The sequence below is a fragment of the Nothobranchius furzeri genome, chromosome 2 (assembly GCF_043380555.1).
Source record: "Nothobranchius furzeri strain GRZ-AD chromosome 2, NfurGRZ-RIMD1, whole genome shotgun sequence".
Taxonomy (NCBI): domain Eukaryota; kingdom Metazoa; phylum Chordata; class Actinopteri; order Cyprinodontiformes; family Nothobranchiidae; genus Nothobranchius; species Nothobranchius furzeri.
This window is the reverse complement of record NC_091742.1, coordinates 8,418,837-8,442,891: the sequence shown is the minus strand read 5'-3', so window position 1 is coordinate 8,442,891 and position 24,055 is coordinate 8,418,837. Positions and strand designations below refer to the sequence as shown.

The window sequence follows — 24,055 nt, the reverse complement described above, 5'->3', positions numbered from 1 at the left end:
CAGAGAGGTACTCTCTATTAATTCTTTCCGGGGCAAAAAAAAATTGCACACCCATGAATGTGAGCTAACGGGTCTGAGAATTTCATCTAAAAGCAGCCGAAAGAAAACATAGAGAAGCATTTAAACACGCCCATCATAAAATTCCAACTTTATCATTCTGTAACTCCATGACACAGGTGAGTTTTCGCTGACAGAGAAGATATTTGAAGCGACGAAGAGACTGCTAGCTAAACGTGTAGCATTGGCAGCCGCATGTGATTTGGAAACCTTAGCCAGGAAGCTAACACCTTAAAATGTCTTTTTCTGCTTGTAATGAAACCGTATGTTATCTCTTAGCGTTTTATTCATTATCTATGTGCTATAATGTGCCTTACTACTAGTACTAATGTGCTGTAATATTTTATTGTCTGTTTTTAATTCCATATGTTCAAGCCAGTTTTTTGCTCTTAAAAAAAGTTGTGGACGTTGCATCATCCCATTCATTCCTAGACTAAAATTTTGAGGGGGGAAAAGCCTAAAACTACGAATCTTTTGAAGAACTGTTCTGAATTTTATTTATTTCAAACGGGTCAAATATTAATGCTGAAATGTGAATACTTGAAATGCTTGTTCTATGCAATAATCCCAACATTTTGCTTTCTGCACAGGGTTTTCTGCTAATGAGGGTGCTGATTGTATCAAGAGCCGTGCATTATTTATTCTTGATGACTTGTGCAAATATCAGTATTACATATTAAGTCTTTTTCTGTTTCTCTGAAGCCGCAGATTGTTAAGTTCAGATAAGGTGCTGTTGGCTGTTAACACCTTATTCTTCCTAATAACCCCCTCAAAGGGTTATTAACAAGTCTCCTGTAGAAGTGAATTGTGCTTATTAATATTGGAATGTTTTACTGGTGACATAATATTTCACACACTGTCAACAGATTAATACCAATAGAATAAAATCATCAAACATTCTCCATTAAACAAAGAACAACATAGAAAGGTCCATTGCAATTGAGGGAAATAATTTTGTTACAGATTAGTGGTGATAAAAAGTCAAATGTTCTTTGAAAGCTGAATCTCCAGTTTGGATTAAAGTGAATAAACCAGTAGCATCAATATGTGTTGGCGTTTAAATGAAAGTAAACTTGATCTCTTCAAACTGCTGCAAGTAAAATGTTGATCTTTGATGAAAGGTTTTTGGAGTAGATTTAGTTTTGTGGCTGCTCTGCCCATCCATGAACTCAAAAAACTTTATTAAAGTCAAATTTACAACAGCACTACAAAATATTACATATTTACATATTTTTCTGCTTTCACTCTTGAGAGGCTAGCGTTTTATGTATTATCAGAGTGACATCCAAATAGTTTGTTTAATGCTTATTTTTCAAACTAAATATGTACCCCCTTATTCTGTTCACATCTTCACAGCAATGCCGGGGCTTAGTTGTCGGTTCTATCAGCATCGCTTCCCTGAGGTGGAGGATGTGGTGATGGTGAACGTGAGGTCCATCGCTGAGATGGGAGCCTATGTCAGCCTTCTGGAGTACAACAACATCGAGGGCATGATCCTCCTGAGTGAGCTGTCCCGCAGACGTATTCGCTCCATCAACAAGCTCATCCGCATCGGTCGCAACGAATGTGTCGTCGTCATTCGAGTTGACAAAGAGAAAGGTGAGAGCTGCAACTTGAAACGTAACATTAACAGATAAAATTATCCATAAGATATTCTTGTTTTAAACACACTATAGAAGGGGTTTTCAATTATTTTCTGTCATATAAAATTATTTTATTTTTTTGCATAAGGGCTGCAGCTATCAAATATTTTCGTATTCGAGTATTCTATCGAATCATCCATCGATTAATGGAGTATTCTATTTGACGGCGTTTCAAGTGAAACGAGATTGTGGTCTGCTGCCAAAATAAAAACGCAAAATTATAAGAGGCTCAACAAAATATATTAAATTGGTGTTCCCTATTTCCCAGCTGATTTTTATAGTTAAATATTTTATGGAACAATTTTTTTTAGGTTTCTATTAATATCAGTAAAATATTCACAGTAGAATTATTCATTTCATTTACATGTTCAGTAGTAAGTTACTGGAAATGCTAATAACATTTCATTTGTACTTGTGGCGTGTGTCTCTTTATATATATATATTATTATTATTTATTTATTTTTTACAGGTTGGCAACGTAATCTAGTCTACATTGTGTTCAAATATGTAAGCGTTTGTGAATTACATGCTACAACGGCTTGCCATTGCGCTGCTGCGGTGTATGGAGCAGACTCGTAGCAACAACCAGACTCCAGGGAGCTGCAGCAGTTCTGCACCACACCGCTGTAGACATCCACACATAAACAGGATGGTGGAGGTTTTTCTTCCACTTGTGGAGTTTAGTCGCTCACAACCATCATGTTTTTTTCTGGACCACACTTGCTCATGAGAATGCTACCCGCTAGCTTAGCATTAGCAATTCTGCTCGTAGTTTATTCTTGACCCCAAACTTAGGACTGTTTCTGCCTTTTACAATGGTTTGTCTTTGCTGGTTTCTCTATTTTTCCTCCACAGCACCTAGATCACCACGTAGTGCACCAGTAAAATGTGTTCAGACCAGGGACATGCAGAGACCTTTGAAGGGGTGGGTGCTCAAATTCAAAAAGGGGGCACATAATAGGGATGCAACGATACCACTTTTTTCCAAACCGATACAATACCGATACTTGGATCAGAGTACTCGCCGATACCGATTACCAATACCGATACTTCTACCACACAAAAAAATGCAATGATTTGGAATACAGATTTTACTTTCTTCTCTGCTTTCAACAGGAAAAGACTGAGGTAGGTAAAAAGTAAAATATATGAATGGAAATATCACAAAACTAAAATATTAGGTGAACAGAAATGACAAGTTACAGTGAAGCCATTTTCAAGCAACTGCATTGGTATCTGTTAACTTTTACCGATACTGGTATTGGTATCTGTATCGATGCCGATACCGATACCAGTATTGTATCGGTGCTAGGGTTGTCACGATACTAAAATTTCAAACTCGATTCGATACTTGAAAATATTCGGTGCTCGATTTCGATACTATTTAAAAACACCAATTTATTGAACAAGTTTATTCAAAAAATAACATTCCTCAATTTATATTGCAAAAATTAAATGTTAAGAATTAAGTGTGTAAAGTGCTTAAACCTTTCAAGTATCAGCATTTTTTAAAACGTGCATACAAAAACTGGCGAAAGTTACTTTAAATCATGAATTGCCTCACTATATATACACTATTTGCAGAGTGATGTTTTGCTGCTTAAACTCTGTTTAAGGTGCATTTTTGTCATAAGATGTAATGCCATATGTTTTGTTCTGTACTTTTGAACAACTCTGTTGGTCAATAAAGGGAGAAAATGAATTTCTCCACAGTAGGACAGAGGTACATCTACCGGTAATCTTAATTAAAAACAGATTGGCGCACGGCAGAGACGTCATTAAAAGCGCCGGTTAATTAGCCGCGGCTAGTCTGTTTACGCCTAGAAATCCCAGACCCGCTCCAAACGAACAGGGGAATCATGTCAATGATTCCTAACAAAACCTTTCGACATTGAGATGTTTTGGTGCAGATAATGTCTTATTTCAAGGCTGCACCATAGGTGCCCGTCCGCACCCGTTATATGGATATATGCTGACGGCGATTCGCCGATGGATCTAAATACCCCGGGGAATCCAAGTAGCACCAAAGTTGTCAGCGTGAGTAAACAAACGTACTGCATGCTAGAAATTAAGTCCGGGTTGCAATAAACGGGAGTTTCCTTTAAGCACATAAGCGTGAATATACAACTATGTGTCGGACTTGGTATGCTAATTACGTTGGGCTGTGAAGCGCCTCCCAAATTCGCTGTTTATGTTTTTGTTTATTTATTTGGCAGACAAAACTTGGATCGGAGACAACTCACGTGGGAAATTACAATGTAGCCATGTGGCGTCTTCTTCTTCTGTTTGTCTGGGAGGCGGAGGCTGCTTTACGGCGTCTGGCTGTCGTGCGTGTCGGTTAGGGCTGCAACAACGAATCGATAAATTCGATGAAAATCGATTACTAAAAGCGTTGGCAACGAATTGCGTCATCGATTCGTTGTGTTGCGCAACTCTTCCAAAAGCCCCCTCCCGCCCGCCGTTGCGCGCAGACCGGTGGAGAGCCAGCAGGTGTTTGTAAGAGGAACATGGCAGAAGCAGCGAGACCCCCAAAAAGTAAAAACTTCTAAAGTTTGGGAGCATTTTCAGTTAAATCAGGCGAAGACATGCAACGTTTGTAGGTCAGACTTAGCATGGCATGGGGATACTACGGTGATGATGCAGCGTCTTAAACGCAAGCATGTCAGAATCATCAGCGAGGAAGGAGAGAGCTCGGTGTCCGGGTAAGTTAAAAACTTTTCAAAAGTGATTCACCCAAGCTCCGGATTATTACACAGGCTAGACATGCCCTAAGCTCGTAAAAAAAAGTATTTAAAATTGTAAGCGCGACGCTATTAGATATGCGGGGGGGGGGGGGGGGGGGGGGGACGACTCGCGCCGCTGCGAACCGGTTCCGCCGTCACATTCCCGCAGAAACTGGTTGATCACACCGGGGCCAGACTACTAACTTGTGGCTTTACAACCACAATGTCCTCAGAAGCGAAAACGCTTTTAAAAGGGAGGGAGGAGTCCTAACTGTTGCTGCAGGCGTGTTGTGTGAGAGTGCAGTTATATACTGGTTAATATATTTTTGGGTTCAGTTGCTTTCATGTGGCCTAATGTGAGTCCATTTGGGATCATTGGAATGATCAGCAGCATTTCTTGATGTGACTTTATGGCAGTTGCCCAGGGCATCATCACAAGGAGGATGGCATTCATTTACTTTTGTTTTATTTGGTATTTTTCAGTCATTTTTGGAAATAGTGATTAATTTTGATTAATTCACAGCCTATGTTTAATTACATTTAAAAATTAGTTGTTTGACATCCCCAATTATAATAAATATCTACAGATGAGATCAAACAAAACAGATGAGAATTGCCCTTAAAGAGCAAGTCACCCCCAAATACTTTTTTTTGCTGATAGACTAAATAAACGAGTGTCTAATCATGCTGCAGACACGTGTCGTCAATAATTTGGCACTTCAGTGCATCTTAGTTAAAATTTAAATATTCTGCCTAAAACTGGCAGTGTTGTGCCGTTGTCAGGTAAAAACTCTGCACTGTATTTTAATTTAAATCTGCCACCGCTATTGGCTAAGAAGTATGCTATGATGTAAACTGGTACATTATGATGTCACAATGCTGTCGTGACCCTGAGTGTGTGTGTATTTGTTAGCGGCTCCGCCCTCTCGGTCTGCCAGGCAACAGCATGTGTTGCATTTTTCAAACATGAAGCGGGAGTGGAGTTGGACTCTGGTAGGGGTTGACTTGCTCTTTAAGCTGTTTAACTTGGACCAAGCATTTTAGGTCACAGATAGGTGTAGCTTAGGGTCTCTGTCTATACACCTTATAAGACAATTTAGGTGATGGCATGTTGTTTTTCTGCTATTGAACTGTTTTCTAATAATGTTGTGTTTAATAAAGTGAGGGAAGGAGAAAAATAACGTTTCCCTAGCAGTTTTTAAAAATGTCCCTATGTAATCCGATTAATCGATTAATCGTGTCGAGACCCCATCCGATTAATCGATTATCCAAATAATCGTTTGTTGCAGCCCTAGTGTCGGTGTACTTGAAGAAGGTTGTGTATAATAGTCCATAATATCGATACCACAGGGATGGAATATCTAATTTAGATACCACTTTTAGTATCGATTTATATCTAGGTATTGATTTTTTTGACAACACTAATCGGTGCATCCCTAGCACATATAGAGCAAAGTTTTTAAACAGGTTCACGATCCAACAAGTTAAAAAAATTCAGATATTGAGACCCTTGGTTTCAAACAATATAAACTAGGAAAAATATGTCGTTTATTAAGGTAATGTTACTTCATAAATAATTGTTTTTGATTTTAAAGCTGACTGATGTTACAACCATATTTGTTCCCCTGACCTGAATCCAAGTTTATGTTTATGTATTTAGCAGACGCTTTTGTCCAAAGCGACTTACAAGTGATAATCGGCATGTTGCCCTTGAGGCGAACATTAACAATAACAACAACTTGACATCAATCATGGAGAGGAGGGAACAAGGAGTGGACAGTAGAGAGGGGGGACGGGTGCAGGGAGGGTGCTTGTTAAGAAGATGCTCTCTGTAGAGCAGGGTCTTCAGGAGTTTCTTGAAATTTGAAAAGGAAGCCGTAGTTCTGTTAGATTTTTGATTATCTTCCAATACTGAGTCCTGTTGATAGCACGTGGTGATGCAATGCAATAAAAATGAAGTAAAAATGGAGAAAGTCCCATAGTCATCATCACATACTGGTGATCTTATTGGACGGCAGCGGTGTGATGCAGCAATGGCCGCCTCGTCTCATCTCTCGTCTCGTCTTCCTCCGCTTATCCGGGTCCGGGTCGCGGGGGCAGCATCCCAACTAGGGAGCTCCAGGCCGTCCTCTCCCCGGCCTTGTCCACCAGCTCCTCCGGCAGGACCCCAAGGCGTTCCCGGACCAGATTGGAGATGTAACCTCTCCAATGTGTCCTGGGTCGACCCGGGGGCCTTCTGCCGGCAGGACATGCCCGAAACACCTCCCCGGGGAGGCGTCCAGGAGGCATCCTGACCAGATGCCCAAACCACCTCAACTGGCTCCTTTCGATCCGGAGGAGCAGCGGTTCTACTCCGAGTCCCTCCCGAATGTCCGAGCTCCTCACCCTATCTCTAAGGCTGAGCCCGGCCACCCTACGGAGGAAACTCATTTCGGCCGCTTGTATCCGCGATCTCGTTCTTTCGGTCATTACCCAAAGCTCATGACCATAGGTGAGGATTGGGACGTAGATCGACCGGTAAATCGAGAGCCTGGCTTTCTGGCTCAGCTCCCTCTTCCCCACGACAGATCGGCTCAGCGTCCGCATCGCTGCAGACGCTGAACCAATCCGCCTGTCGATCTCCCGATCCCTCCTACCCTCACTCGTGAACAAGACCCCGAGATACTTAAACTCCTCCACTTGAGGTAGGACCTCTCCCCCGACCCGGAGGTGGCAAGCCACCCTTTTCCGGTCGAGAACCATGGTCTCAGATTTGGAGGTGCTGATCCTCATCCCAGCCGCTTCACATTCGGCCGTGAACCTACCCAGCAAGAGCTGAAGGTCAGAGCTGGATGAAGCTAGGAGGACCACATCATCCGCAAAAAGCAGAGACGAGATTCTCCTGCCACCAAACTCGACACACTCCACACCACGGCTGTGTCTAGAAATTCTGTCCATAAAAGTGATGAACAGAACCGGTGACAAAGGGCAGCCCTGGCGGAGTCCAACCCTCACTGGGAACAGGTCCAAATTACTACCGGCTATGCGGACCAAACTCACGCTCCTCTGGTAAAGGGACTGAATGGCCCTTAACAGAAAGCCACCCACCCCATACTCCTGGAGTGTCCCCCACAGGGTGCCCCTGGGGACACGGTCATAAGCCTTCTCCAAATCCACAAAGCACATGTGGATTGGTTGGGCAAACTCCCATGCCCCCTCCATCACCCTTGCAAGGGTATAGAGCTGGTCCACAGTTCCACGGCCAGGACGAAAACCACATTGCTCCTCCTCTATCTGAGATTCAACTATCGATCGGACCCTCCTCTCCAGTACCTTGGAGTAGACCTTTCCAGGGAGGCTGAGGAGTGTGATCCCCCTATAGTTGGAACACACCCTCAGGTCACCCTTCTTAAAGATGGGGACCACCACCCCGGTCTGCCACTCCCTAGGAACTGCCCCCGATGACCACGCAATGTTGTAGAGACGTGTCAACCATGACAGCCCTACAACATCCATTGCCTTGAGATACCCAGGACGAACCTCATCCGCCCCCGGGGCTCCGCCGCTGTGTAGTTGTTTGACTACCTCAGCAACTTCTGATCTCGGGAGCAATGGCCGCGCTCAGGAATTATTTGGTGGTTTAACCCCCCAATCCAACCACTTAAATCTGAGTGCCAAGCAGGGAAGCATTGGGTCCCATTTTTAAAGTCTTTGGTATGACCTAGGGCTGGGCGATATATCGGTATTTTTAGAATATCAATATAACTTTAAAACAAGATATAAGATGGCTTTATATCGATATAACTGGTCAAACTGCTATGCTAGCGATTAGCAGCTATGCTAGTGACATGTTGCTCCGTCTCTAAGCGGTTATGACGTGTATTCTCACAAGTTTGCTCAATCTGAGAGCCTCTGGGTAAATGTGCTGCTCTAAACTTTGCATTTGATATCCTGGTTTTTAATTATTTGGGGACATTTAACACCAACAGAGTTCTGTTTTTCCATCCTGCGTGTGTGGAGCCGGAGAGAGGAGCCAAACCCCTCCCTCCCCTTTGTAATCGGGAAACATCTATGGATAGCCGGAGTGGCCAAATGACCTCAAACATATTGTAAGGGTTTGAAAAGTAAACTATAGGGTTAATGCTTTATTTTGATGTCGAGCTCAACGGGTTAGAAATGTTGTTGCGATTTTTCCGCTCTGGTTTGCTATGCTAGTAAATACTCTGTTACGAGCAATTCTGTTGAAAAAGTAGTTTATAAGGCGTGGGTTACAGCGACAGTAGCCCGAAAATAATACTCATATAAAGGAACAACCAGAGACTCTGTCATTACAGTATAATCGCTGATATGAGCCAATACTGTGGGATTCCAGCCATGTTTGCCCTGATAACTAGTAACTCCACGGTGCGTGACACATGTGGTCTTCAGTAGATGCAGTTACTCCATCATACATTTAGTTTAACATGATAGATTTATTTTCTCTGGACAAGAAATATACCATATGGGCCAAAAAAATAATTTTACAGTAATTATAAATATATAATTAAAAAGCCCCTGTGGGACATTTGATACACCTCTAGCTTTTGTGTGTGTGTGTGTGTGTGTGTGTGTATGCGCGCGCACGCTGCACCAGTGTTTCTAAAGCTCAGACTGGTAGAGAGTAGGCACTAAGGTTAGTTTGACAAGAATCAATACATTTTAATGCGTTTAATCTACTGATTTATGTTTATAATTTCTCAAGACAGCTTGAAGTGAGCTAACTTGTAAATATTTTACAAGAGGAAAAATATCGAGATATATATCGCATATCGGAATTCAACCAAAACATATCGATAAGTTTTGGTCCATATCGCCCAGCCCTAGATCACATATTGTATGGTACTTTCTCACATCACATACTATAGTAAGATATTTTTTCAGATCATGTATGATATTTTAGATTGTGTACTATAGTAAGGTACGTATTTAGATCACATATTTTACATAGGCATGTTTAGATCAAATATTCTAGTTTGGTGCTTTTTCAGATCACATACAGTAAGGTATATTTTTCGATCACATAAGATATTTTTTCAGATCACGTATATAGTATGACATTTTAGATTGCATACTATATATCGTAAGGTATTTTTTTAGATCACCTACGTAGTAAGATATATTTTCAAATCACATACTAAAGTAGGGTACATTTTTGAATTGGATAGTATAATGTACTTTTTTAGATCACATACCAAAGTAAAGTACACTTTTGGATCACATAGTAAGATATTTTTTCAGATCACCTAATCTATATTTTTACACATCACATACATATGTATAGTAAGGTGTCTTTTCAGATTACATTATAAATTAAGACATTTTTAGATCACATACATAAGGTTTATTTTCATATCACATACGCAAGATATTTTTTCTGGTTACATAGTTTGCAGAGAATTATTTATTTATTTATTTTAATCATTACTCTTGTGTTTACCCATAGGATACATCGATTTATCTAAAAGAAGAGTTTCTCCAGAAGAGGCCATCAAGTGCGAAGACAAATTTACTAAATCTAAGACCGTGAGTTAATTTCCCTGATAAACATGATTCTGATGTCTAGTTTAGGAAAATAACAGCTGGTGTGGAGTAATTATGAAGATAACTCTGTTCTTTTGTTATGTGGATGGCCTTCTACCTGGTCTGATTGAACGTGTTGTCTTCAGGTGTACAGCATCCTGCGACACGTGGCTGAGGTGTTGGAATACAGTAAGGATGAGCAGCTTGAGAGCTTGTACCAGCGAACCGCCTGGGTCTTTGATGAGAAGTACAAGCGGCCGGGATACGGCGCTTACGATGTCTTCAAACAGGCCGTATCGTGAGTGCACACCCAGGTCTAAACATCCCATGTTTCTCAAACTATTTTTGGTATAAAACATTTTTTTTTTTACATTCTACAGAGATCCCACCATCCTGGATGGTTTGGATTTAACAGAAGAGGAAAGGGGTGTGCTAATTGACAACATCAACAGGCGACTCACTCCCCAGGCAGTCAAAATCAGAGCAGGTTTGTTATTTAATGGGTTAAAGTTTTACAAAGGTTAAAGGTGCAGCCTTGATTGTGTTTGCCTCTTTTACTTTGCTTTTTGCAGACATTGAAGTGGCGTGCTATGGGTATGAGGGCATTGATGCAGTGAAAGAAGCTCTGCGAGCTGGACTTGGTTGCTCCACAGAAGCCATGCCCATAAAGGTCATTTATGTCATTTGATGGTGCCATCTATTCATCTATTATTTATTTCCTTGTTTTCCTATAACTTAGAGTTGTGTCTCATTGTAGATCAACCTGATTGCTCCTCCTCGGTATGTGATGACAACGACCACTCTGGAAAGGACAGAGGGACTGTCTGTCCTCAACCAAGCTATGGCTGCTATCAAGGAGAAGATCGAAGAAAAGAGAGGCGTTTTTAACATTCAGATGGAGGTAAGGCGATTTTAGTATGGCACATTTATCCGACACATAGGCTACGTTCACACTGCAGGCCTTGATGCTCAATTCAGATTTGAGTAAATCTGATTATTTTTTGTGTGTGGCTGTTCACACTATGACTGAAATGTGACAAACTCCCAAAGCGACCTGCATGCGCATAAGACATGAAGTCACACTCAGCGGACCTGTGCTGTAATCCTGATCCTGTGGATAAATTATCAGTAAAAACTTTCACACCTGTTGATTCTTCTGTTTTAAGCAGGATACTGTAAACTATTTTACTTCTTGTTTGTGCTGTCTCCCTGAATCATTATTCACCGAAAATGTTCCGGTGTTGATTCATTCACAGAAGAGAGGCGTCTTTAACATTCAGGTGCCGTGTGAACGTAGCCTCAGTGACGTAGAAGACATGATCGTTCGGACTGCAGTGGCTTTCAAAAACATCGGACTTAGTACTACATAATGAACATGGGTCGTATTTGGAAAAAATCGAATTTGGTGCACTTTTGCCTGCTGTGTGAACGTAGCCAAATAGTAGATGTGGAGAAGGGAGGCTAATGTCGTCTCATCCTGATGGATTTTCTGCTGTATGCATACATTTTTTTTTTTCAATCGACAGCCCAAAGTGGTGACTGACACCGATGAGACTGAATTGGCCCGACAGCTGGAGAGGTTGGAACGAGAAAATGCAGAGGTGGATGGAGATGATGATGCTGAGGAGATGGAGGCCAAAGGAGAAGATTAAAGTTGGTATTCCTGCGAAGGAAGGAAAGTGTATTGGCCATTGTGAGCAGTTACTTTAACTCATGTTCCAGTTTGTCCCAGAAGTAAAACCAAGATGGACCCAAGCAGCGGTATAGTTTCTATTTATCTGGGTAACTAAAAGCTGTTTAAGAGCAGTGGCCTACACTTACCTGTTTATGAGCTCCTTTCTCTGGTTACGGCGGATTAAAGGCTCATCTGCGGGTGACTGGATGTGAGCGTCATCTTCCAGTTCCTGGGTGTTCATTATTTCATGTGGAATCAATAAAGCTCTGGAGACTCAATGTGTCAGGAACTTACATTTTCTCCCTTTAAGAAACTTGTGGGGTAAAGTTTTAAAAAATGTTTTAATCAAATGTCCAACAATACAAAAAAATACAATGGAGGTTTTTAAAACTTAAAAAAAAAATGTCATCCTGTTCTTAGCTCTTCTGACAGTGGTTAGGAGGGGGGAGGGGGTCCAGTTTGTAGACAGGATTCTGGGATTGAGGAATGTTATGAAAACTCAGCCAGTCCAAAATAAATATCCCTGTAAAAAGAAACATGCATTGTTGCTGTGATGCAACAGATGCATGTTTGAAGACAGGCCAACTGATAAGAAATAAAAGTAGAGTGGCACTAACTCGGCTACGGTTGTGGATGTCTGACAAAAATCTCATTTACAGTCCAAGAACACTAAACCAACCTGGACCTGCAGAAAGAGGCCGTGTGTCTGAGAAAAAACAACTCAGACCCAGTGAGACTGAGCAGGATCTGTTGCAGTTTGATTTCACTACACTACTATACAAAATAAGGGCTTTTCTGTGGTTGTGCATGCTTATTTCACCAGTCCAATCTTCTTTGCTTCAGTTTCATAAATGAGTAACCGCCACATCTTCACTATGAAGACCTCAGCTTCTTCATCAAGAACCTGAGCAGGAGAGCAAGATAAAGGTTTAGGCAAAATGTTGGCCTTTAGTTTTTTTCCACTGGTCAGGCATCAGGAGCACTACTCACCATGGCAACATCATCCAAAATACTCTGCGGCATACTGTGGGCCATCACCTGAACAAAACAATCATATTTGGTGTGTTCATGCTGTGTCTCTTCTAACTTCATTACTTGGTTCTTTTTTCACTGACATTTCCACTACAACTACAGTCTTGTTCGGAGCTCACCGCACTTCCTTCTCCGTGGATACACAGAAGGAAGTTGGCGGCGAGCTCTGAAGACGACTGTAGTTGTAGTGGAAACGTCAGCAAAAAGAAGCAAAACATTCTTCGCTTGACTTTCATTTCTCATACTGCCAGTACCTTTGAGCACACGAAGTCCACTAATGTTGGCTCCTCCTCACCGATGTACTCAATGATTTTCTTATTGATCCAGGGCCGAACTCTTCGCTCCATTAACGTCTACAGAACAAGAGATCCCAACAGTTTTTTTTTTCCCCCAAATTTAAATATTCAAGTGAGATCATTGTGAATAAATCGAAAACTGAGCTCACCGTGTCGACCATAGACCAGTCCAGAGGGTAGGAGAACAGCTCTGGTTTTGCTGTGGGTATCTTCTCTATCAGGCTCTTGATGTGTTTGCGTTTCTCCTCAGTGTTGGCTCCCTTTATGCTGGAGAGCCCGGCACCATCCACCCCGAGGCTTTTGTCATCGTCGTAGTCCAGGGGCACCAGCTTACGTTTGCGTGGCTGTTCATCTGCCTCTTCGTCGTCAAACTTGTTGAAGACGCTGTCCACTGGAAGCTTCTTCCTCTTGCCTGCGTTAGGCTGGCTGGGGCTTACGGTAGCAGCTGATGAGGACAGTTAAATAACACAAAACGTAAACATCTCGACTAGTCTTCAACGGAATCACCAAGTATAATGGACAATTACAATTGTATTATGGTTTTTACATGTTTTACATTTTCACAGCATACTAATATTTTTTTAAACATATTTACTACATACCGTATTTTCTGGACTATAAGTCGTACTTTTTTTCATAGTCTGGCTGGTCCTGCGACTTATTTACCAAATTATGTAAACCGCGCTGCTGCGGACCGGCTTCAGACCAGGAATAAGCTCCTCTGCCCCGCCATCACCTGCTGGAGCCTGTGGCGAGCTGCTGCGGGCCAGGCGGCTCCGACCCAGGAATGAGCTCCCCTGTCCTGCCTGGAGGGGTTCTAACACCGCCATCCCCTGCTGGGGACCGTGGCGCGCTGCTGCGCCCTGGTTGTTTATTCTGTTATTGTTACCGGTACTTGTCTTTCAATGTGAAACGCTTGGTCTCAGATTTTGTAAGAAAAATAAAATTTCCCCCCAAAATGCGACTTATATATGTTTTTTTATTCTTCGTTATACATTTTATGGCTGGTGTGACTTATACTCCGGAAAATACGTTAAAGTACATTTTTTAAAAACAACCTAAAGTTTTGTTCAGGTTTTTCATGAAATGTACATAACATTCTCCTCTAGCTGTGTGGCCTCCAACTGTAAAAGGTTTACAAAAGTAAATCACTAAATAAAATGCATCTGTTCTATTGACGACTAATTCTATATAAAAATATTTCCTTTAGTGTTTTATATATTCGCTGTTTTAAGTCATACTTCTATAACTCTGGAGACGGTGAGAGGTGTGGTTTACTAGACCACCGGAGGGTTCTCGGTCATATGGAGAAATCTGGTGTTTTGAACTCACTCAGTCTGAGGCTGAGGCCGATCTTCGGCCGGTTTTCATCCTGTGGCAGAGCGTCAGGAGGTGAGTTTTCATGAGGAATGATGATGCCACACGGGGACTCGTCTCCAGGAGTGTTGGGAGACACGTTGCCACTTGCTGATGAAACCGAGGGTGCCGCTGTTATGGGCCGCATTGTGGGCTTCAACTGCGGTGGCTTCACGTCAAGGTTTTCTTCACCATTGTCATAATCTTCATCCTCACCCTCCTCTACCTCCTCTTCAGAGTGACTAGGTCGTGAGTGGGATTCGGTTTTCTCCTGCTCTTGTCTACGTTCCCGGTGTTCCCGTGAACTCCTGTGGCGCTCCCGTGGCTCCTCGGGCTCAGGTTCCTGGATGATGGGGGGCTGTCTCAGACGCTCCTCCTCCTCCTCCTCCATCTGGACCAACAAGCAGAAACCACCACACAACCACTGCCTTTTACAGAAATGAAGGTCAACAGATAATGAAAGATGAGCACCTTTTAATGCATAGAAGCTATGATAAAGTGACCTTCACAAAAACAGCAGAGAGCACTTTCTCTCCCAACAGCCAAAGACAAATTATTTTAATAAGACAGGCTTACCCTGCGTAGCTCTGCATCTGGGTCTGGATGTCCCTCGTCTAACAGCCTCCGTCTGATCTCCTCCAGCTCCTCCTTCTCTCTCTTCCTGTCACGCTCGTCCGCCTCCATCTCCTTCTCTCTGTCTCTGAGACGTTTCTGCAGCGCACTGCCCCTAGGGGTCATACTGGAAACATCAGCCTTCAGAACAAAGAGTAGCTGCAGTGTGCTTCATGATCTCCTGGCTGAGACTTAAAATAGCTTAGGTGTTCGCATCTGACACGCAGGACAAAGTCTACATATTCATCCATGTTTGGGAAGTTTTTAACAAATTCCAACGTCGTTGCTCACCTGTAGTACTTGGGATCATCTCGGTCATCATCATAGTCCTCAAGAAACTCTTTCAACCGTTTGCCTTCTTTGACCTGAAGAACCAGTTGCAAGCTTTATTTTTTCAACTATATAAAATGTTTAAAATCTAAAATCAGAACGTGACTCAGTAATGCATTTCAAAAGGGAAGCTTGACAGTTTTATGACACAGATTTGATGTTCGGATATGATCTTGAGTTATGTTTTCTCACCATTTCTCTCCTGCGTTCATCTTCTCGCTCAGCCTCCTTGGCGTAATCTCTGGCCTTTTTCCTCTCCCTCAGCTCCCAGTTTTTTAGACGCTTAAAAAAGGTTTAAAAAAACTGTTAGAAACAAAGAAAAATCAAATACAGGCTGAGTTTAACGAATGTTACATTAAAGATAATTAAAAACACAAGGTGCGTTCATTTTTGCAAAATTTAACCCTTTGATGCATGAATTATGAAATCTTCCACCATGATTTTTTAAACAATTTTTTTCATTCATCTTTAGGTGTGAATGAAACAAATTTCATATTTACACATTTTTTGTAACATTTAATTTACACATAGTTTATTACATGTCCACCTCAGTGGACAGCGTGCATTCTGAACATGAAATATGTTGGCTTGGCTTACTGAAGCCCAAATGGAGGGGCTCAAATGCAATAAAGTCTTCAACAGCTGTGCTTAATAGCAAATAAATAAATAACAATTTTGAGTACCTGTCAACTCTAGTGACCATTATGCATCAAAGGGTTAAGTCCTTTTAAGACTAGAACCTTTGGATTGACTTGCTGAATTTTGTTTTGAAAATGTAGGCTGGTACACTTATATTTCAAATGCACATTGTTGTTAGGAATAATATTTGGCGGTTCCTACTTCCTGGTACGCTGCTTCCTTATCCCTGAGTTTCCTCTCCAGTTTCCTGCGTTCGTAGGCTTCCTCTTCATCCTCTTGGTCCCGCTTCTTCTCTCTGTCCCGACTCAACTCCCTACCAAAACAAAGTTAAGGATGTTTTGGGTTCAAGCTCAACGAAAGCTTGTTTATTCATAAGATTAGGAACAGCATGGGGGGGTGGGGGGGTCCTATTCATGCATTTTTACCTTGATTGGCTGCGGTCGGCACTCCTGTCACGGCCCTTGTCCAACTCTCGCCCCCGCTCCCTCTCTCTGGTCCTGCGATCACGGTCTTTGTCTCTGTCTCTTGACCGCTCTTGCTCTCTCTCCCGCTCTCGTTCCCGTTCTTTCTCCCGCTCGCGGTCCCGCCGTTCTCTTTCCCGCTCTCGTTCTTTTTCCCGCTCCCTCCGTTCTCGTTCAAACTCCACCCGCTCCTTCTCCCGCTTGTCTTTCTCCTCCTCTAGTTTCTGGAGAGCACAACACAAACAGGTTCAGCTGATGCCACGTGACAGCCGCGGAGCGTTTGCAGTAAGCTTACAGACGTGCACAGATCAAGTGGTTTCCAGATTTTGAGGGGTTTCACAGAAGAACATGCCCTGCTCTAATGAGTGCAAAGCTACGGCCCTAACTGGGAAGAACAGAGGCTTTTAACTAAAGCAACATGATGCAGTTTGTTGCTTCAAACTTGCAGAATAAAACTACACTTAGCATAAAAATGCAACAGGAAACCACTCAAATGGATGGGAAGATCTGTGGAACGTGTTCAAAACAACGCAGCAGAAAACAATACTTTTCTCTCCTTTCAGAACAAGGAAAACAAAAACAAACAGGCATCAGTTTTTGTTAAACTAGTTGTTTGTGACTTACAGGTGTCGAACTACGGACTCAGGCCTTCGCTGCCCCTACAAGCCTTTAAAGTTAGGCCTGGGAGGAAAGCAGGTCACACGGTATACAAGGAAAAAATGTTATGGGGTTCGGATTTCTTGCTTAAGCATCATATTCATCAACAACAGCCTTTAGTCAAATGGGTAACACTGCAATTGGTTCGGTTATTAATCAAGAAATAAACATTGGTTACATTTCTGCACAGATAAATAAAATTGTAGAAGGATTCTTACCCCTGCAGAGGTCTTCAGCTGTCCTTCTTGACCAACTTCTCTCTCACACACACACACCTTTTCACAGGCATCAAACACACTTCTTAAAAATGTATATATGACGAAGTGTGCTAAATTACAATTATGCAAAATAAAGCCATATGTTTGTGTATAAATAAATAAAGTAGAACTCCTGACGCTTTTTTTAACTTCATGTTGGAGGAGTTTTGACCAACCGGGATGCCGAGCGTATTTCTAAGCTTATAAGCTGCATTTCTGAAGCAGAGCGTGTGATTCGTGTAAAGCTACCTCCCTTTGGTGTAGATGAGTGGAAACTGGTGATGCACAAGGACACCAGACTGAAGGGCCAGTGCTCCCAATACAATAACTAAAGTTGGGTTTTTCGTCGTATTCCAACACTTTAAAGCTGTTCTCACAACAAAACATTTACTGAAAAAACCTTGATACCAGAATCCCAACAGCAAAACCCAAAGATACAAAAGTCATGAATGAAAACTAAAGACGACCTGATTTGCATAAAAGTTCTGAAATGTTTTCTCAAAAATCACTCATCGGTTAAGTGAGCCCATAATCCCATTGTTTCTTTTTAAACTACATCCATCTTTTGTGTAAGGTGCTTGCTTCTTACTTACCTCTGTAGAGATTAGAGCTCGTTACACTAACACCAGACTCACCTGAGTTAAACTTAAACTCGTCAGCCAGACACTTTAATGTCTTCTCTGGTGTTTTGTTTTGAACTTTTAGGATGAAAAATGGTCCCAAACTCTTCATTTTTACAATTTCAGCAATAAAATTACAGCCCTGTTTGAGTTTTTACTTAATCTATGCCGTAGCCATACAAACGCTTCATTTATGATATTAAGAGGAGATGGATATTGATCAATTCACTCACTCTCTCAAACAAACACACGCGCACACACACACACACACACACACACACGGAGAGCTTACCTCGTCAGTCTTCAGACCATCATGCTGCTGTGGAGAGGGCGCCCCCACCCAGACTAGCATAATAAAGGTTACTGAGTCTTTGGGCTTCAACATGAACACCATTGAACAGACCATCATTTACAGAGAACTCACACAGGTTCACTGACTCTCCAGAAGTCCAGGGAATGCCCAACACTCTGATATGTTAAAAGTGACAAATAATTGTGTTTATAAAGTCAAATGACCGAGTGGGTTGAGGAAATTTGAAGCCCTGATCACTGAAGAGCTGTGCAGTTGCCCCGGTGCAAGTCCTCCAGAGGGGGACGCCCAGTGTATGTATAGAATAAAAGAAGGATGATACTTACATCCTATCCTGGCAACTGTTTCCAAAGCTCTGAGATTCATCTTGCTTTAGTCACCATATGATCACTATCATAATGGTGGGGTTTAATGAATAGATTAGCTTTAAGGTAACTTTACATCGTCTCCATGCATTTTTGTGTGATGAAGAAATTGATTTCTAATGGTTACACCTAAGAGTTTCACTACAGAGGTCCAATTAGACCCGAGAAATGATGCTAGTCAGTCTGTAAAGGGCCTAATGTTAGACTTTAGATAGAGCCAATCAGTGCACGCAGTGTGCAAGTTACTGAGGTCAAGTATTACATTTTAAATGTCGACTATGTGAGAAACTGCTGTCCAAAACCTGGAATGTCAATTACAAGATTTAAGTCACTTTACCTTGTGAGTGTCACGAAATTTACTAATCTCTCTGGAAATCAGGTCTCTCTTGTCCTCTTCGATGTCAATAGTGTTAATGTCATCCTGTGCAGACAAAAATATAACAATTACCTTAATAAAAAAGTCCAAAACGAGCTTTTGCTTTATTTTTAAATGCCTGGCTGTACCTCCTCTTTCTTTTCCTTTTTTCTCTTTCGCCGCTGGGACTCTTCATCCTGGGAGGGTGCGTTGAGTTCTGCAGCATATTCACGCATCAACCCGTCAATAAGCTCTTGGACGGTCTGATCCCTCTTCTTTGTCTCCTCATCAAGGACCTCTTCTTCCTCATCTTCTCCCTCTGCCTTCTTAGTCTGTCATTGGAAAAAAAAAACAAATTTAAATCATTATCAATTATTATTAAGTTGCTCTAAATCTGAGACGAGGGATCTGGAAAAGGGCTAAAGGTGCGAAGACCCAGAGAACTCAAGTAAGCAAACTAATAAAATGAGAATTTTTAAATGCAAAACCAAAACCATACCCCATTGGCTGCCTTTTTCTTGGCCTTCCACTCATCCAGCTGAGATTTAGTCTTTGCATCTACTTTCACTAGCAGGTTCTTGTCTCCAATCAGCAGGTCATGAAGCAACCGCAGGGCTCGCAGGGTGGACTCTGGCTCTTTGTATTCACAGAAACCAAAAGCTGCAACAGAGCAGTGGGAATCTATTTAAAAGGCACGTTCAAAAGCAGACATGTATGACAGCATATAGTCTACCTCAGACTGAGGTGCCAAATGTTACAGCGTTTTAAAAACATGCAACGAGGGCTGCAGCTATCGAATATTTTAGTCTTTGAGTATTCTATAGAATCTTCCATCGATTAATCGAGTATTCTATCTGACGACGTTTCAATGGTCTGCTGCTAAAAATATGAAAATAGAAAAACATAATTATAAAAGGCTCAATAATATAAATTAAATTGATCTCGTCTATTTCCCTCATTCCCAGCTGATATTTATAGTAAATAAATAATTTATGGAACAACAATTGACTTGCATTTCATTCACAATTTAGGTTTGTATTGGCCTCATCCGGGTCAAAATAACACATCTAAACATATTCACATATGATCAGTAGAATTCAATTATTATTAACATGTACAGTAGTAAGCTACTAGAAATGCTAACATGTATTTCTACTTTTAACAATCTACTTGTGGTATGTTTATTTTATTACGTATGGGTTGGCAACATAATCTATTCTAAATTGTATTGAAATATAAAATTGTTATTGAATTATATGCTACAACGGCTTGCCACAGTCCTGCGGGGATGGAGAAGACTCGGTAGCTGCTGCGGCGCTGCCCCACACCGCTGCAGAGGTCCACAAATAAAAGGGATGATGGGGATTTTTCTTCTGCTTTTAGAGTTAAGGCGTTCACAACCATCACGTTTTTTTCTGAACCACACTTGCTCGTGAGAATGCTACCCGCTAGCTTAGCATTAGAAATTCTGCTCGTAGTTTAACTCCTGATCCCAAACTTTGGACCGCCTCTGCTTTTTACAACGGTTTCTGTCTTTGCTGGTTTCTCCATTTTCCTCCACAGCACCTAGATCACCACATGGTGCTCAAGTAAAATGTGTTCAGACTGTGTTGCGCACATTTAACGAAGCTTCGAATCAGTACAAAATGAATTGAGGAATTAAATGAGTCGAACATTTCGAATCATTCGATGATTCTTTCAGCCCTACATGCAATTTCACATTTCTGGTGTACACTGTAGTTCTCAAATTTCCCTGTAAACAAATCTCTCCCGAAATATTTGAAATGTGTCTCTTTTCAAAGCAGAAAGAGAAATCAGCATAAGCAAGTAGGAATTGGTAACTTTGGTTGTTTTGCAACAGCCAAGCATCTCTGAATATTTGTATCATAACCGTTGAAAAACATAACATCTCTTTTAGCGATGCACCGATATAAAACTTTTGGGCTGATACCGATTTCCGATATTAATATCACTGTTATAGCCGATAACCGTTATTTGCCGATACAGATATACTGACATTTATGCTTCAAAATCAGCAGACTTGTATAGAATGAAAATTATTAATGCTGAATTTACGTTATGTACACACAACTAGGGATGGGTACCTTTGACATTTGAATCGATCCGGTACTAATTCCCGGTACCTACGAGTCGATACCGGTACTTAACGGTACCAATTTTCGATACTTTTGAGTGTTTATTATTTTAATTCTCTTTTATAATTAAATATATATTTTTCTCAATATATAACCATATTTGATAAATATCACGATAAATAACATACAAGTTTGTATTTTAACATTGTCCTTGTAGTTTTATAAGCTGATAGTTAAACTGAAGCAAACATCTTTACTGTGAACTAAATTTACTGTGTACTGTTGTGTGACACAACACACCATTTACGGTTCTGAGATGATTACATTCACTGTTCACATGACTAAACAATAACACATCACCCCCTCACCCTCTGAAACAGGCAAACAAATGGAGACGGGATGGAAAAAATATTGGTTGTCAATATCGGCCCGGTTTTATTTATCGAACCGATGTTAAAAAATGACTACCATCGGCCGATACCGATATTGATGCTGATATATTGTCCATCCCTAATTTCTTTGTTATTCACAAATGTGTGGTTTTTATTTGTTTAGTAAGAAGTTGCATTTCACACCTCTGGACCACATTGTTTTGTTTTCTTTAAGTGATCGCGAAAGTTAGCAATGAGAGTAAGCTACTGAAAGTTGCTGTGCAGAACTGTAAATCACCTTGAAGTTTGCCAGAGGCTCCTTGGACTCTCTTCCAGCTCAAAACAATACCACATTTCTGTAAACGTAGGACAATTACTAAAATAACATAATAAACACACACACACCATTAACAGTTAACAAAAATTATGCAAGCAGCATTTCTATATATGGATATTCAAAAGGTATGTGTAGTTTACACATATTTTCTAATTCTTACCGCCAGCAACTGTCTGATGAGCATGTCTGAAGCTTTCTCTGAAATGTTCCCCACAAACACGGTGGTGATAGGTCCACTGCTCTCTTCATCTTTGGCTCGCAGAGCAGAATAGTCTTTCTTTGGCATGGGAGGCTTACTGAGGACTGGAACAGACTGGACCATGACTGCAGGGGTGGGGGCCATGATGCCCATGTGGACAGGGATCATAGGAGCTGCAGCACATGCAACAAAAAAAAGTTGTTAAGACTGTGAATATGAAATTAATTAAATTATTACAAATAATGAGCATCTAAGAGGTGTCATGTTGCGTAATTTACGGGAGCCTGGTTGGTACTTACCTGTGGGGAAGCCAGCATACTGAGGAGGAATCCCAGGTGGGGGCAACAGCGGTCGATTTAAATGAGGAGGGAAGGACATTTTGAGGGTGAATGTGGCCTAAAGAAGACACATTAAAGGCCATTAGTGTTGTTTGCATAAGGTAAAAACGTCCAAACAGCTCAAGTAAAAACACAGAGGGAGCGAACATTAGTGTATCCACAATGAGGAAACACTGAAGGTCTCGGTGGTGAACATTACAAATCGATAGTGACTTTTATTTGACTTTGCTGGAACGTTAACTAAACTTAGCCAAACTTTGTGAGGTGCCATTCGCTAATTAGAAGTAACAAAGTCCAAACTTCTTAAAAATATTAACATCTCAACAATATTAAGACTAACCACACACAACAGCTAAGTACGCTAAAGCTAGCAATGAGCACGTTACCCGATATAACACCGGCACAGCTAAAATGCTAAAGTAACCTAGCCCGAGCAGATGTTAATTTATAATAAAACACTGACTTTCCCAAGGCTAAACATGAGCTCGAAGTAAATATAAAAGCCTCTACATATACCTACCACTCAACCAGGTGGCGTATGATGAGATAAAATCCACTAAAAATGTTAATGATAGTGAATTAATAGCTAACGTTCTGGACGCCTGATTAGCACGCTAGCTGGTCGCGGGCCCTCGAAAAGTTTGACGCACGCGCTTTAGGAGCAAGAGTACTGGCGCGCTTGTTTTGTGCACCAGAGTGTATACACTGAACGGGGCTTAATGTGAATTCGCAAAATGAACCCTTTTCAGGAAACGAAACTTCTGCTAACAGGGTTCGATCAGATTACCTAACTAACCTTGGAAGACCTAATGCGCGGTAGTAACTAAATGAATAAAAAAGGTTGAATAATAATAGCATTGAAATTAAGTTACACCAAAAAAGCGGTCCGCATTTTTTTTATTAAAACGATTTGTTTCTAATCGGTTTAATTTACAAAACATCTGATCACATAAAAAAACAGCATTGTGATTTTCCTACTCGTTTTAATCAATTAGAGGATAAAGCCATCATATGATTATTTCAATGTTAAACTTCTTTTTAAATGTTTTTTAAAAGAGTACATAAAAATTCTGTGTACATTATTGTTAAAATGGTCATTCTTACCAATTCTGAAATTGTAACTAATAAATAACATATTCTGTATGCAAAGTATGACTGTACTTCTGTTATTTATCACTGAGGTTACTATCTAAATTTATAAATGTGTCTTCTGTAGTTAAACTACATAATAGAAAGCTGAATCATAATCATTTGTGCATCTCTTGCATTTGATGGGTCTAACTGCGTACATTTATTCCACTCTAATCCACTTGACAACAGTGACTTCTTCCCCTTACACTGTACTAAAAACTCAATTCCAAAGTCGTGATCAACATGACAAATATAGTATTACATTTATGTATAGCAGTCCATCTTCCACTGGTGTTCTATGTCCATAAGAAAATCTGTAATTCATATAATAACAACCATTAGTTCATTTGACAATATAAAGCATATATTCTCATGATTCAGTACGGAAAAGGGTTGAGTTGATGGTTGTTAAGGCGTTTTTGCTGTAGGAACATTTTGTGACAGATGATACGTCGGGAGAGGAAAGGGGGAGATCTGTGACGTCACTTTAAGGCGGGGCTTTCATGGAAAGTGCTAGAAGCAGGCTAGAAGAAACGAAGCACACCTTCTCGTGTTTGAAATATTCATCCGTCGGAGTAAAAAGACCCACAGTCTATGTCGAATTTCAGGGAAACTAGACGCCACTTGAGATTTGAACTTGACGCGTGGTTTTAGTGT

The 24,055-nt window shown here is 41.1% G+C and overlaps 2 protein-coding genes across 2 annotated transcripts; one reads left to right on the top strand and one right to left on the bottom strand.

Moving 5' to 3' along the window:
• Positions 1-11: 11 nt before the first annotated feature.
• On the top strand, positions 12-11,914 carry eif2s1b (eukaryotic translation initiation factor 2, subunit 1 alpha b). The gene is made up of 8 exons (XM_015947492.3): positions 12-176; positions 1,414-1,656; positions 9,885-9,964; positions 10,108-10,259; positions 10,342-10,448; positions 10,534-10,631; positions 10,719-10,862; positions 11,488-11,914. Exons 2-8 carry the CDS (start codon positions 1,416-1,418, stop codon positions 11,611-11,613), a joined length of 948 nt encoding a protein of 315 aa, XP_015802978.1. The 5' UTR covers positions 12-176; positions 1,414-1,415; the 3' UTR covers positions 11,614-11,914.
• A 44-nt stretch (positions 11,915-11,958) lies between these two features.
• Positions 11,959-22,974, bottom strand: rbm25b (RNA binding motif protein 25b). Its single transcript, XM_015947490.3, has 17 exons — positions 22,788-22,974; positions 22,229-22,325; positions 21,891-22,102; positions 21,692-21,749; positions 19,426-19,586; positions 19,076-19,258; positions 18,909-18,992; positions 16,327-16,586; positions 16,103-16,214; positions 15,455-15,544; positions 15,224-15,297; positions 14,897-15,047; positions 14,297-14,711; positions 13,114-13,409; positions 12,923-13,021; positions 12,627-12,674; positions 11,959-12,540 (listed from the first exon to the last, which is right to left on the bottom strand). Exons 2-17 carry the CDS (start codon positions 22,305-22,307, stop codon positions 12,448-12,450), a joined length of 2,415 nt encoding a protein of 804 aa, XP_015802976.3. The 5' UTR covers positions 22,308-22,325; positions 22,788-22,974; the 3' UTR covers positions 11,959-12,447.
• Positions 22,975-24,055: the final 1,081 nt, after the last annotated feature.